At 40.5% G+C, this 13,842-nt stretch overlaps 2 protein-coding genes and 1 long non-coding RNA gene across 7 annotated transcripts in view; 2 read left to right on the top strand and 1 right to left on the bottom strand.

Annotated features, from left to right (window-relative positions):
* Positions 1–2,250, top strand: part of LOC115169604 (DNA replication licensing factor mcm4) — a 17,072-nt gene extending 14,822 nt beyond the window's left edge. For all 3 annotated transcript variants that reach the window (XM_029725377.1, XM_029725378.1, XM_029725379.1), the window contains exons 13-17: positions 298–425; positions 684–891; positions 1,185–1,413; positions 1,625–1,758; positions 1,946–2,250. In XM_029725377.1, coding sequence (XP_029581237.1) covers positions 298–425; positions 684–891; positions 1,185–1,413; positions 1,625–1,758; positions 1,946–2,038 — 792 coding nt within the window. In that variant the 3' untranslated portion in view covers positions 2,039–2,250. The remainder of the gene's footprint in view (positions 1–297; positions 426–683; positions 892–1,184; positions 1,414–1,624; positions 1,759–1,945) is intronic.
* LOC115169606 (uncharacterized) lies at positions 1,603–3,751 on the bottom strand. The gene is made up of 2 exons (XR_003870893.1): positions 3,442–3,751; positions 1,603–1,787 (listed from the first exon to the last, which is right to left on the bottom strand). It is a non-coding gene; the product is annotated as an uncharacterized LOC115169606 (long non-coding RNA).
* Positions 2,729–13,842, top strand: LOC115169605 (ubiquitin-conjugating enzyme E2 variant 2). Of its 3 annotated transcripts, none has more exons than XM_029725381.1 (4): positions 2,729–2,837; positions 9,893–10,041; positions 12,760–12,885; positions 13,026–13,842. In XM_029725381.1, exons 1-4 carry the CDS (start codon positions 2,822–2,824, stop codon positions 13,170–13,172), a joined length of 438 nt encoding a protein of 145 aa, XP_029581241.1. In that variant the 5' UTR covers positions 2,729–2,821; the 3' UTR covers positions 13,173–13,842. The 3 variants fall into 3 exon arrangements, with proteins under 3 accessions (XP_029581241.1, XP_029581240.1, XP_029581243.1); XM_029725380.1 differs by having other exon boundaries at positions 9,893–10,062; XM_029725383.1 differs by lacking the exon at positions 2,729–2,837 and adding an exon at positions 9,430–9,451 and having other exon boundaries at positions 9,893–10,062.

Below are 13,842 nucleotides of genomic sequence, written 5' to 3'. Positions count from 1 at the left end.
AACAAAATAAGATCAGGGGATAAACTTTCCTAGTTAAAGGTTAAATAAAAAAGTGTACTGATGTTTAAGTTTCAGCACTAGGTTCAAGACTATTCACAGAAACGATGCACTTCACAGAAACTTAAAGGCCCATCTTGAATTGTAATGTTAAATGTGGTGTTGGTAACATCGAATGATTTAAATAGTTTCACTACTGTAGAAGCATTATAATTTAGTTTTCTGTTTTGTAAATAGTCTGTTAGTAATGGTGAACTACAGGGTAGTTTCTTACAAAGCTCTCTATCTATTTTTGTGCAGGCAGGAATCATTTGCCAGCTCAATGCACGCACCTCCGTCCTGGCAGCAGCCAATCCTGTGGAGTCTCAGTGGAACCCCAAGAAGACAACCATTGAGAACATCCAGCTCCCTCACACACTGCTCTCAAGGTAAATATTACCTGATAGGTCAACCGCCCTGGACACTCTTATTGATAAATGATATTGATTGTCAATAATATCCTTAAGGTCACTGAACCCCAAACAATGACTTCTCCACTGTAACTAAATGCACCTTGTTGACAAAATATATAAAATTAACTCACAACATGCATATGACCTGCTATAAATTAAAAATAATTTGAGTATGTGAGGCATTAAACATAATATATGAAAGAAGAACATTTAAATGCTATTTTTCCCCTACAGATTTGATCTGATCTTCCTGATGCTGGATCCTCAAGACGAGGCGTACGACCGTCGCCTGGCTCACCACCTGGTGGCGCTCTACTACCAGAGCGAGGAGCAGATCGAGGAAGAGTTCCTGGACATGGCTGTGCTGAAGGACTACATTGCATACGCTCGCACTTACATCAACCCCAGACTGAACGAAGAAGCCAGCCAGGCACTCATTGAGGTACGATATAGGCATATAGTAATAACAAATACTCTAAGTTGAAAGGGGTTGTGATGTAGATGTAACTTCAGGGCCTGACTGCACCAAATGCTGGTAAAAAAAAAAGTATTAAGTGGCTGGCTAGGTTTGTTTCAGGCCATGAATGTAACAAGTTCTGTGCTGGTTCCAGGTTTAGGCTATATTAAGCCAGATGAAGTCCTGGTCGACACATTGCACAAAAATATCCTGCAGTAGCATTCAACAGTGTAAAGGTTTTATAAATAAATTGGATTGATTGTATGGGTATCTTCCAGGCCTACGTGGACATGAGGAAGATTGGCAGCGGGCGGGGGATGGTGTCTGCCTACCCCAGGCAGCTGGAGTCTCTGATCCGCCTGGCTGAGGCCCATGCCAAGGTGCGCTTCTCTGACAAGGTGGAGACCATCGACGTGGAGGAGGCCAAGAGACTGCATCGTGAAGCCCTCAAGCAGTCCGCTACAGACCCCAGGACTGGCTTTGTCGACATCTCCATCCTCACAACCGGTATGGAGGATTTAGTCTATTTGTAATTACTTACTATGACAGCTCTTCAAATTCCTTTCAGATGTCTGCCATGTTAAATGTTTCAAGTATGTTTTTTGATTGGTTGGCTGGGCGAACCCAACCATGTTATGAATTTGTATGTGTCAGTATCTTTGATAATGTGCAATATGGTGCAAATATTATCTTCTCTTTTTGTTTTTAATCAACCCAGGAATGAGTGCCACGGCCCGTAAGCGTAAGGAGGAAGTGACCCAGGCCTTGAAGAAAATGATCCAGTCCAAGGGAAAGACCCCTGCCATGAAGTACCAGCAGCTGTTTGATGACCTCCGAGGACAGTCTGAAGCTGTAAGTAGTACCTTCCAGCTCTGCTTTTCCTGTTGATGAGAATTATCAAAACAGTCCTCACAATTACCCTAAAACAAGATTTAAATGTGTATTTTTCCTGTACATTTTAATTGGATGGTAGGCATATCCATCTTCTGAATAGTGTTTCTGTCTCCTAATGTGTTTCTTACAATTTGTTAACTTTCAGGCAATAACAAAGGACATGTTTGAAGAGGCTCTGCGAGCCCTGGCAGATGAAGACTATCTGACTGTCACTGGAAAGACTGTTCGCCTGCTGTAAAGAAACTCATGCCTCCCCTTACCTTGTACAGTCATTGAATTTGCACTTATTTCCCTGAACCAGCAGCTTTCTCTCTACAGAAGACTGATCTGTGAAGAATGTTTTACCACATTAATGTTAATGACTCAGTCAGGACTAGCATTGTATGCTTCATGATTACTGATAGTGCTTGGTGGTTTTGGTGAGCAATAAAGAAATACTTTTGTATGTCATTTGGGATGTTTCAGGTTTGGAAGAATGCTGATGCCAGGGCTACAATGCAACACTATGACAAGGTGTGCCATGATTACAGGCAGTGTGCACTTAAGACTACTGTGTGTTACCCAGCCTAGACCAAAAAGAGCAAGCATAGCAAAAGCATAGTAGACAGGAAAAAGTCCCTAGAAGGTAGAAACCTAGAGAGGAACGGGGAGGAGATCTGGCTGTACCAGTTTGAGGTACTGTATGTTCATAGCATTCTCAGGCGTATTTAGTAGATATGCAGTTGGTGTAATGTGCCCCTCTCTCCAGATTGTCCCAATGCAAGACCACCTTGTCAAGCCACATTCTTGGTATGCCTTTTGGCTTTAATTGAATCTTGTCCACCTCCCAGCTTTAATTGAATCTTGTCCAACCCCCAACTAAAACCCCTAATTAGTAGTATATAGTCGAATACATGGAAAGAACCAGCGGGTGGGAGCGGTTTCTGCATAAGTGCCTGAGGCCCAACACACCCCTATATCATAGACTGCGGTCAAATAATCGTGATGTCACATTGTGTGCTTCTGGATTTGGCTGAAGAAGATGGCGGCCTCCTCAGGTTTGTCTGCTACACTGGGAAATATGTAAAGATTCTAAATATTATTTGTACGTGTGAGTCATAGTATGTATTTACTTGAGCACAATCTGAAAGATGCTGGGGGTCTGAAATGCTTGCAGCAAGCTAGCTATCGGCTATTATTGGCGAAGGTTAGCTAATTTGTTAGTAACAAACTGTTTTGCTAACCTCCACCAGATGTATCTGATAAGATGTGTATTTTCATTATATGAAGTTGGTCACAAACTAGCATAATGATTTGATAGAAACCTAGCCTGCCACCAAGTAACTTAGCGTCTAGTAACGTTAGCTATATAACTGACGTTACTGTAGCTAACTATCACTTGCTAACTTGGATCATAGATGTTACAATTCGCTTGCTAGGTAAAAGCAAACCGAATGTGCTCTCTTTTAGAATAGTCCACTGGTTTTCATAATTTGCTAGCTAACGTTACTCCACACGTGCGTGCACCACTAGCTACAGAATGATACAGATGTGATTGAACGAAATATTTTTGGTATCCATTATTACTGGGAGTTACAGGTTAGCTGAGGAACTTTCAATTCAGTCCATACTTGTAAAAATATAAATTCTGAAAACGCTTACCTGTACCTATGTTTGTCCTATACAACCGTGGTCCTGCGGTGTGCTGAAATTCATATCTTTTAATAACATCGAATATAACCATTGACTTTTTTGCTCAACTGTAGACATAGCGGCCTTGACTATGTAAGTTGAGAATCAATTGGCACATTCGCGCAGAGTTGAGCAACACAAATGAGGAAAAAGTCAATGGTTGTATTCAATGAAAGTTTTAATTTAGTATGTATTAAAGCACTCCTCAGAAAGACCGCGGTTGTACAGGACAAACAGGTTTAGCCATGGTATATTGGTCCGTTAATACAGGACTAAAGGCCCACTGCATTAATTTTGTTTAGATATGCTATTTTTATTATTCTGATTTTTCAGGGGTTGCTGCAGCACCCCTACTTCCCGCGGCTATAATCATATTGTAGGTAGTTTTCAGAATTGACATTTTTACAAGTAACGTTATTGACTGATGGTGACTCAATATTGTTGCTATCGAATCGCACGACCGGTTACAAAAACTCAACTCCGCCTCAATATAAGAGAACGGAATTGAGCATTCCACTAACGGTTTGGTGTAGCACCGACAGTTCAAGACCAACCGTAACTTGGCAACATTATCTTCGTTCTCGAGCTGCCAAACATGCATCTTCTAAAATGGCCGTGTCCAGTTGCATGTGGTGCGTTTGTATGTAGAAAATGTTCCGTTATTAAAATAAATATATTTTTCTTCAGGAAGTTATCCAACAGTGTGTACTCCATCTTGTCAATTTCAAATCTTCTCTCATTGATTGAGACAGGTGGGTCTAATACAAAATTGATACAAATTCACATACACCAAATACAACATACACATTACCGTGACTTTTTTTAATGTACAAGCCCTTAACCAACAATGCAGTTTTTTTTAAAGCACGAAAAATATGCTAAATAAACAAATGGTAAAATAGTAACACAATAAAATAATGAGGTTATATGCAAGGGGTATCGGTATCGAGTCAATGGGTACGGGTTAGTCAAGCTAATTGTGGTTTTATATATATATATATATATATATATATATATATATATATATATATATATATGAAACATCCTCTCACTGTCAACTTTATTTTCAGGAAACTTAACGTGTAAATATTTGTATGAGCATAAGATGCGGCAACTGAGACATAAACTGAATAAGTTCCACAGACATGTGACAAACAGAAATTGAATAATATGTCCTTGAACAAAAGTATCTGGTGTGGCCACCAGCTGCATTAAGTACTGCAGTGCATCTCTTCATGGACTGCACCAGATTTGCCAGTTCTTGCTGTGAGATGTTACCCCAGTCATCCACCAAGGCACCTGCAAGTTCCCGGACATTTCTGGGGGGGAATGGCCCTAGCCCTAGCTTTATGTTCAAACTCACAATCAAATATGCTTCCCAAAAATAACAGTCACTGTGGTTGAAAGTTTATTTTGATTGGCCATTTTCTGCATTTATCAGAGTGCCATCAGGTAGCCTGATTTCAGATGTCCATGTAAACAGGATTATTAGGAAAATTGTTGTTCTTGCAAAGCAAGTAAACATTTTAATCAAACTATTATATTAATCTACAGTTGAAGTCGGAAGTTTACATACACCTTAGCCAATTACATTTAAACTCAGTTTTTCACAATTCCTGACATTTAATACTAGAAAAAATTCCCTGTCTTAGGTCAGTTAGGATCACCACTTTATTTTAAGAATGTGAAATGTCAGAATAATAGTAGAGTGATTTATTTCAGCTTTTATTTCTTTCATCACATTCCCAGTGGATCAGAAGTTTACATACTCAATTAGTATTTGGTAGCATTGCCTTTAAATTGTTTAACTTGGGTCAAATGTTTCAGGTAGCCTTCCAAGCTTCCCACAATAAGTTGGGTGAATTTTGGCCCATTCCTCCTTACAGAGCTGGTATAACTGAGTCAGGTTTGTAGGATAAGAGCGTCTGCTAAATGACTTAAATGTAAATGTAGGCCTCCTTGCTCGCACACACTTTTTCAGTTCTGCCCACAAATTTTCTATAGGATTGAGGTCAGGGATTTGTGATGGCCACTCCAATACCTTGACTTTGTTGTCCTTAAGCCATTTAGCCACAAATGTGGAAGTATGCTTGGGGTCATTGTCCATTTGGAAGACCCATTTGCGACCAAGCTTTAACTTCCTGACTGATGTCTTGAGATGTTGCTTCAATATTTCCACCAAATTTTCCTGCCTCTCGATGCCATCTATTTTGTGAAGTGCATCAGTCCCTCCTGCAGCAAACATAACGATGGTCATTATGGCCAAACAGTTATATTTTTGTTTCATCAGACCAGAGGACATTTCTCCAAAAAGTATGATCTAGGATATAGGACTCGTTTAACTGTGGATATAGATACTTTTGTACCTGTTTCCTCCAGCATCTTCACAAGGTCCTTTGCTGTTGTTCTGGGATTGATTTGCACTTTTTGCACCAAAGTACGTTCATCTCTAGGAGACAGAACGCGTCTCCTTCCTGAGCGGTATGACGGCTGCGTGGTCCCATGGTGTTTATACTTGCGTACTATTGTTTGTACAGATGAACGTGGTACCTTCAGGTATTTGGAAATTGCTCCCAAGGATGAACCAGACTTGTGGGGGTCTACAATTTTTTTCTCAGGTCTTGGCTGATTTCTTTTGATTTTCCCATGATGTCAAGCAAAGAGGCACGGAGTTTGAAGGTAGGCCTTGAAATGCATCCACAGGTACACCTCCGACTGACTCAAATGATATCATTTGAGTCAATCAGAAGCTTCTATAGCCATGACATCATTTTCTGGAATTTTCCAAGCTGTTTAAAGGCACAGTCAACTTAGTGTATGTGAACTTCTGACCCACTGGAATTGTGATACAGTGAATTATAAGTGAAATAATCAGTCCGTAAACAATTGTTGGAAAAATTACTTGTGTCATGCACAAAGTAGATGTCCTAACCGACTGTTAACAAGAAATTTGTGGAGTGGTTGAAAAACGAGTTTTAATTAATGACTCCAACCTAAGTGTATGTAAACTTCTGACTTCAACTGTAACTGTCCACAATAATCACATTATTGTGTGCATGTAACCATATTCATTGTTTGATAACCATATTCATTGTTTGATTACTTCATGGACCAGAAAAAGTATTTATTTTAAAACGCACCACCAGCACCACCAGCAACTGGACACAGAACATACAGTATGTTTGGCCGAAAAGAGTACAAAGATAGTATCGCCAAGTTAAGGTTGGTCGAATATTCTCTGTGCTACACCAAACTGTACCTAACCTGAAACTCCCAGTAATGGATACCAAAACTGTTTGGTTCAAATCACATTATCTTGTGTAACAATCAGTGCCTTCAGAAAGTATTCACACTGTGTTACAGCCTGAATTAAAAATGTATTAATTTAGTTTTGTCACTGGCCTACACACAATATCCCATAATGTCAAAGTGGAGTGTTTTTGGAAATGTTTAAATTAATTAAAAAGTATCCTTTTGTTATGACAAGCCTAAATATAAGTTCAGAAGTAAAAATGTGCTTAACGAGTCACATAATACGTTGCAAGGACTCTCTGTGTGCAGTAATAGTGTTTAACATTTTATTCCCTCTTCCGACTGTCCATCAACTCCTGTCTGAACCCTACGTCACAAACAATAACACATCGTAACGCAGCAAGAGATGGTTTCGTCGCTGTAGCACATTCATAGATCCATTTATAGCCAGTAATCTAAAATAATTAATAGATTTTAAACAAACACCATTTTCTGTTTGTCATAGACAAACCGTACTCATTGTTACATCAAGGCTGTATCACATCCGGCCGTGATTGGGAGTCCCACAGGGCGGCGCACAATTGGCCCAGCATTGTCCGGGTTTAGCCAGGGTAGGCCGTCATTGTGAATAAGAATTTGTACTTAACTGACTTGCCAGTCTTGTGAAATCCATAGATTATTGCCTAATTAAATTATTTCAATTGACTGATTTCCTTATATTTTTGTTCAGTGTAAGCAGTGATTAGGACTGCCCATGGAGACCCCATATTATCTTGCTTTTTAGACAATACATTATAAAATATGTGGTTTGCCTAATGTCTCTTATGTCACATTAACATTTCAAGTGAATATACTTAGAATATTTACTCAGACATCTTATGAGCATTTTGCATGCATTTCATTTAAAAAAAACTCACATTTTTGATGAGGTGCGAGGCTCTTTCATAGGAGTAGATTTCCGTTTTTATGGGCTGGTGAGATCAAATTACAGGTGTAATTTGATAGTGCAATTACAAAGATTGGACCCCCCCTTTACCTCCAGAACAGCCTGAATTCTTCAGGGCATGGAAACGTTACTCAACCCGAGATGACAATGTAAAAATCTGTCATTCTGCCCCTGAGCAAGGCAGTTAACCCACTGTTCCCCGGGCGCCGATGACGTGGATGTCGATTAATGCAGCTCCCCCGCGCCTCTCTGATTCAGGGGTTGGGTTAAATGCGGAAGACACGTTTCAGTTGAATGCATTCAGTTGTGCAACTGACTAGGTATCCCCCTTTCCAATTTGAATGAAGGGACCTAACGTGTGCCAGGAAAACATTTCCCACACCATTACACCACCGCCAGCAGCCTATACCGTTGACACCAGGCAGGATGTGGCCGTGGACTCGTGCTGCTTACACCAAATCCTGACTCTGCCATCAGCATGACGCAACAGGAGCCGGGATTCGTCAGGCCATGTGTTTCCACTCCTCAGTTGTCCAGTGTTGGTGATTGTGTGCCCACTGGAGACACTTCTTCTTGTTTTTAGCTGATAGGAGTGCAACCATGTGTGGTTGTCTGCTGCAATAGCCTATCCGTGACAAGGATTTACGAGTTGTGCGTTTCGTGATGCCGTTATGCACACCACTGTTGTACTGCACCGTTATTTGTCTGTTTGTAGCCCGCCTGTTCGCTTGCACAATTTTTGCCATTTTCCTTCGACCTCTCATCAATGAGCTGTTTTCGCCACAGGATTGCCGCTGACAGGATGTTTTTTGCACCGTTCTCGGTAAACCGTAGACATTGTCGTGCGTGAAGCCCAGGGGGGCATTTGTTTCTGAGATACTGGATCAGGTGCTCCTGGTACCGAACGATCATACCACACTCAAAGTCGCGTAGGTTACTCATTTTGCCCATTCTAAAGTTCAATCGATCAGTAACTGAATGCCTCAATGCCTGTCCTAACTGCTTTACATAGCAAGCCACGGCCACGTGACTCACTGTCTGTAGGAGCGATCCATTTTCTTGATCAGGGTAGTGAACCTAATAAACTGTCCAGTGAGTGGGGGCTTTAAGTTAAAAGTTTAAAGGTGCAATATGCAGAAATCGCTCTGCCATTTCTTTGTTGCTAAAATTCTAATAGTTTGTCTAATTTCAATAAAAGTTTGATTAAAAAAGCAGTGTATAGTGTAGAGAATCATTGTACCATGTAAACCACTGTGAAATATATTTTCAGTAACCTGAAATAATGTATTTTCTGCTGTTTAACGCTAGTTACAAAAACGAAAGTAAAAGACACAAAAGCGAAACTTATGCACGGGAAGCATAGAAATAGTGCACAAGGAACAGATCTAGCGCTTCTTGCGGATTTGCTTTCAAAGAGTGACATATTTTGGTCGGGTCGCCCAAAAAGTGACATATTGCAGCTTTAAAATCGGCAGAATTTGAATCAGATTTTTTTGGGAGTGGCAGCAAAGATTGAATATAGGGGAAACACTGCTTTCACAGTTTGCTGTTTGCGTAAAGGAAATTGCCCCCTGCCAGGTCTGATAGTGCAGTGGTGGATTTTGAGGAATCATGACAGCTGCATTCCATTACTTTTATAGCCAAGCACAGAGTGCCATATCTCTGGTTCCACTCTGGCATGCAGAATGATCCAGAACACAACACCCACACTGACATACCCCACTCAAAATTGCACATAGACATGTATCTCATTATTCCCTCTCTGGAATCATGTAGGATGAGGTTAGTCCTGTTCCATCACTAATTATCCAGTGTTCAATAGGCTACGGATAGTGTTAGGATGATCTCTTAATGATAACTTTTCATGGGGTCAGATTGGGAAGATAAAGGCAGGTCAGAATTTGATACTTTGCCATCAAGTGTACAGTTAAAATGGTAACCTACACTGACATCGCATTTACCCATTAGAAGGAAGAAGGAAGTGTTCATTCCAGTGACTTACAGCACAAGGGATGATGACAGTGGTAGTTGGTTGCCTGTTTTCAGCCACTAGCAAATACTAAGTTCAAGAAGTAGTTGCAGATAACTTGAGTCAGCCGTTTTATATGGTATTGTTGTGCAGTGTTGCGACCTGAACAGTTGTTAGCATGGGGGTAGCATGGACAAACCCGCCCCAGGATAACCAGTCTTCTAGTTTTTAATCTTGTATTGTTTTTATTTCAGGAGTTAAAGTTCCACGTAATTTTCGCTTGTTGGAAGAGCTTGAAGAGGGTCAGAAAGGTGTTGGAGATGGGACAGTCAGCTGGGGCCTTGAAGACGATGAAGATATAATGCTAACGCGGTGGACGGGCATGATCATCGGACCGGCACGAGTAAGTGTGACTGCAGCAGGAGTAAGTAAGAGTTGTCTACGCGCCACATTACTGTGTAAGTCAGCTGAGCTAAAGTAACAAAAGTCTCAGGCAAGGTTACACGGCACTTAATGTTTGATCAGATGGTGGATAAATGAAGATGTCCACTCAGACTGTTTACCTTTTGAAAAAAATGTTTCTTGCTGCTTAAAGAATGACTGCCCCTAAAAAACAACTAATCCCTTTGAAAACGGTCTATGTGGCATTGATATGAGTCAGAAACATTTATTGTAGTGTCAAAATTGACTACAAAATGTAAATATAATTTTGGGCATGAAGTCAGTTTCATCTAAAACCGATTTTGAACCTGATTTTACGAGTAAATTAATGTTAGGTTTGGATTAACATTATGTCAACAATTCATGCCCTCTTTTTCCTATTAACACGTAGTGTTCTTTGGGAAAAGAACGGGCAAGTATGCTTTGCATGGTCCGGTGCCCCGGGTGGGCGGAGACCTTTCCTTAGAAGGACCATGAGCAAGCCCCGCCCACCCGGGGCACCGAGTCACGCAAAACAAACTCGCCCACTGGAACGTCTTCCCCAGCAGTGGTTAGTACTTGCCCATGGTCAGGAAATACCTACCCTAGGGAAAATGGACTTCCATAAAGTTGTTCAACAATCTTGGCCAAATGCCAAGGATATGGATTAAGTCCGACGAGCTTCTGCTTGGGCTGTTAACCGTCAAAACTCAGACAGGTGTGTTGATGGTTAGTATGTAGCTACATTTTGTTAGCTAATAGCATTATGTCATTATTTGATAGCCTAGTATCATAGCAGCATAGCCTAAATACATATCCTCTCCCTTACATGTAATGTGAGAGGAAGATTTGCATAGCTAACGTTGCACCTGAAGACAGGTTTGATCCCTGCTAACTAATGTTAGCAAGCTAGTTATCTCATAATCAAGCAAACCTGACGACATGTTTGATGCAGCTTTCTTTAAATTATGTTTAAACTCGAACTGGCTAGCTACTGTCCTTGTTTGTTGTGATTGAATGGAAAAGACACAACCAAGAAACGCCTACATTAAACCACACCCCCAAGACAACTCTCATTTTCCTTCTGTCATGGTATTTGTTAATGAGCATTGATGAAAAACGAGGCCAAATCAGGAAGTGCAGTTGACCTTTAATGGGTGACTGAACTTCCTTTTTTTCCCTAATTTCTTTTTACCCCCTTTTCTCCCCAATTTCGTGATTACGAACTTGTCTCATCGCTGCAACTCCCCAAAGGGCTCGGGAGAAGCGAAGGTCGAGTCATGCGTCCTCCGAAACATGACCCGCCAAACCGCGCTTCTCCCGCTCACTAAACCCGGAAGCCAGCTGCACCAATGTGTCGGAGGAAACATTTCAACTGAAGATCGAAGTCAGCCTGCAGGCACCTGGCCTGCCACAAGGAGTCGCTAGAGCGCGATGAGCCAAGTAAAGCCCCCCAGGGCAAACCCTCCCCTAACCCGGACGACGATGGATGCCTGCAGGCTGATCACGGCCGGTATTGACACAGCCTGAGATCGAACCCCAGGCTGTAGTGACGCCGCAACACTCCGATGCAGTGCTTTAGACTGCTGCTCCACTCAGGAGGCTCTGTACTTCCTGTTTTGCCCTAATTTTAGATTTGGTTAATTAAGAAATGCTAGGGGCCAAGACTGAATTCAAACATGAGTTGGTTTCGTGGTGTGGTTTGATGTGGGTGTCTCTTGTGTATGTTTGCAGGTAGAAGAGTTATCCAAATTATTTCGCCAATTAGCTTCAGCTGGCTGGTGTCTGACCGTGGCAGTTGGTTTGACTAGTTTGGCTATTTAAGGACCGTCAATAAATTACACAATGTAAATGGGACAATATTTTAATGTAGAACATCTTTTAGTTTTCTCATAATACTTTGAATATATGTGTATATATATTTCTACAATTTTATAGTTGCTTTGAGGTTTTTAAATAATTGAAATTTGGAGCTTTTGGAATTTAAACATTGTCCCATATACATTGTGTAATTTACCAAAGATCCCTAACTTGCCCCATAGGGATATCCAAAGTCAATTCAAATTTACCACGGGCATTACGATTGGGTTGTGTGCAGCTGCACTCGAAATTGATGATTACTTGTGTGCTGCCAGCTGTGGGCATGTGGGCAGGATTGAAACAAACCCAACATTTATTTATTTTGTGATGAAGTCATGACCACAAATCTCACAAAACTCTGTTTTGGACAAGACTAACTTCATGGCCAAAAGTATCCTATTTAAACGTTGTAGTACATTTTTACAGTAGAATAAATGTTTCTGACTGATATTGATTTTCTAAATGAGAACTTGTTTTTTAGGAGCAGTTGCTTTTTAAGGGGGTAGCACTCCCATAGGCACCAATGCATTAGCAGCTAGGTCTGGTCTGCTTACTTTATTGACTGTATATGAACCAAACAAAATAGCGAGTGGGATGTCTTGCTTCCTCTTTTGTCTCTGGTTTGATTACCGAATCACCTCTGTAACATAAGCACCTCTAAACGTGTTTCCACCAGGGAAGTGGAAGTGTAATATATGTGTGTAAGACCACACTGTGGCAGAATTGTGTTCTTGAAAATTCTTGAAAAATAACCATTAAGTCAAAACAGGCATTGTAATGTACATAACTGATCACCTTTACCCTGACCAAGCAATGTTTGTTTCTTTGTTTTGTTTTCCAGACTAATTATGAGAACAGGATATACAGTCTGAAAGTGGAATGTGGTCCAAAATATCCTGAATCGCCACCGATCGTTAGATTTGTAACAAAAATTTGCATGAATGGGATAAATAATTCCAATGGGATGGTAAGTTACATTACATTTGAATTTTTGCTCGTACAAATGATATTGGCCTAAATCTGTTGTTGAATTATTAGTGTATATATGTTCTGGTAAATGTAGTGCTCTTCAAAGCATGTTCACCGATTTGCCGCTCTCTCTATCAGGTGGATACACGAAGCATACCGACTCTATCTAAATGGCAAAATTCTTATAGCATTAAAGTTGTTCTTCAAGAGTTAAGGCGTCTAATGATGTCCAAGGAGAACATGAAGCTTCCACAACCACCAGAAGGACAAACCTACAGCAATTAATTGTTCACGGATTGTTTACTTTTGACTCCTATTGTCTTAAACCTTATTCTCTTATAAAATATTCCCTCCACTATTCCAAGAATTTAGACTGAGAGCAAGATGGGATATTCCTAAAATTGGACATTCCTTCTAGTTAGCTCATTATAGAATGTCCCCGCTGCGAGTGAAATTATGTTTTTAAGAACACAGGTGAACATAGTTATTCCTCTTCTATTGACGTTAGTGTTACCATTCACTTTCTGATCAAGAGATGTATCAAGTTTGCTTCCCAAGGGAAGCATAGCACCAGGTGGATACCCAAGTCAAACAATTTATCTTTCGAATGGCAGGTCACTGAAATAAAGAATTGAGATCTGTGTATGATGGCATGATCCAACTAAGAAATAGACAAAAATACACAAGTTGTAATTTGTAGGCACATTGAATTATTATGAAGATTAAAATGTGGCTGTAGGCCAGAAGTAGTGTCACCGGGTGTGAAGGATTTGTTTTATATTTTCTATTTTACACTGCTAATGTTTCTGTTCTGCAGCTTTTTGACTTGTAACAGACCTTAAAGGCTGTTTTGGTTCTGAAAAAATACCCCTTGCATTTAACTTTTTAGTGAAAATGACAAGTGTATGTATGACATTGTGATTTTTCTGACATTAAAATCACTATCTGAAAAATA

Source organism: Salmo trutta, chromosome 31 (genome assembly GCF_901001165.1).
Source record: "Salmo trutta chromosome 31, fSalTru1.1, whole genome shotgun sequence".
Classification (NCBI taxonomy): domain Eukaryota; kingdom Metazoa; phylum Chordata; class Actinopteri; order Salmoniformes; family Salmonidae; genus Salmo; species Salmo trutta.
Note: the sequence above shows the minus strand (reverse complement) of the source record. Positions and strands in the feature narration are given on the sequence as shown.

Bases quoted from the DNA above. Each gene is read 5' to 3' on its own strand.
- LOC115169605 (XM_029725380.1), top strand. The intron at 10,063-12,759 runs GTAAGTAAGAGT...TTTGTTTTCCAG, and splicing joins TAAGTGTGACTGCAGCAGGA to ACTAATTATGAGAACAGGAT. The intron at 12,886-13,025 runs GTAAGTTACATT...TCTCTCTATCAG, and splicing joins TAAATAATTCCAATGGGATG to GTGGATACACGAAGCATACC.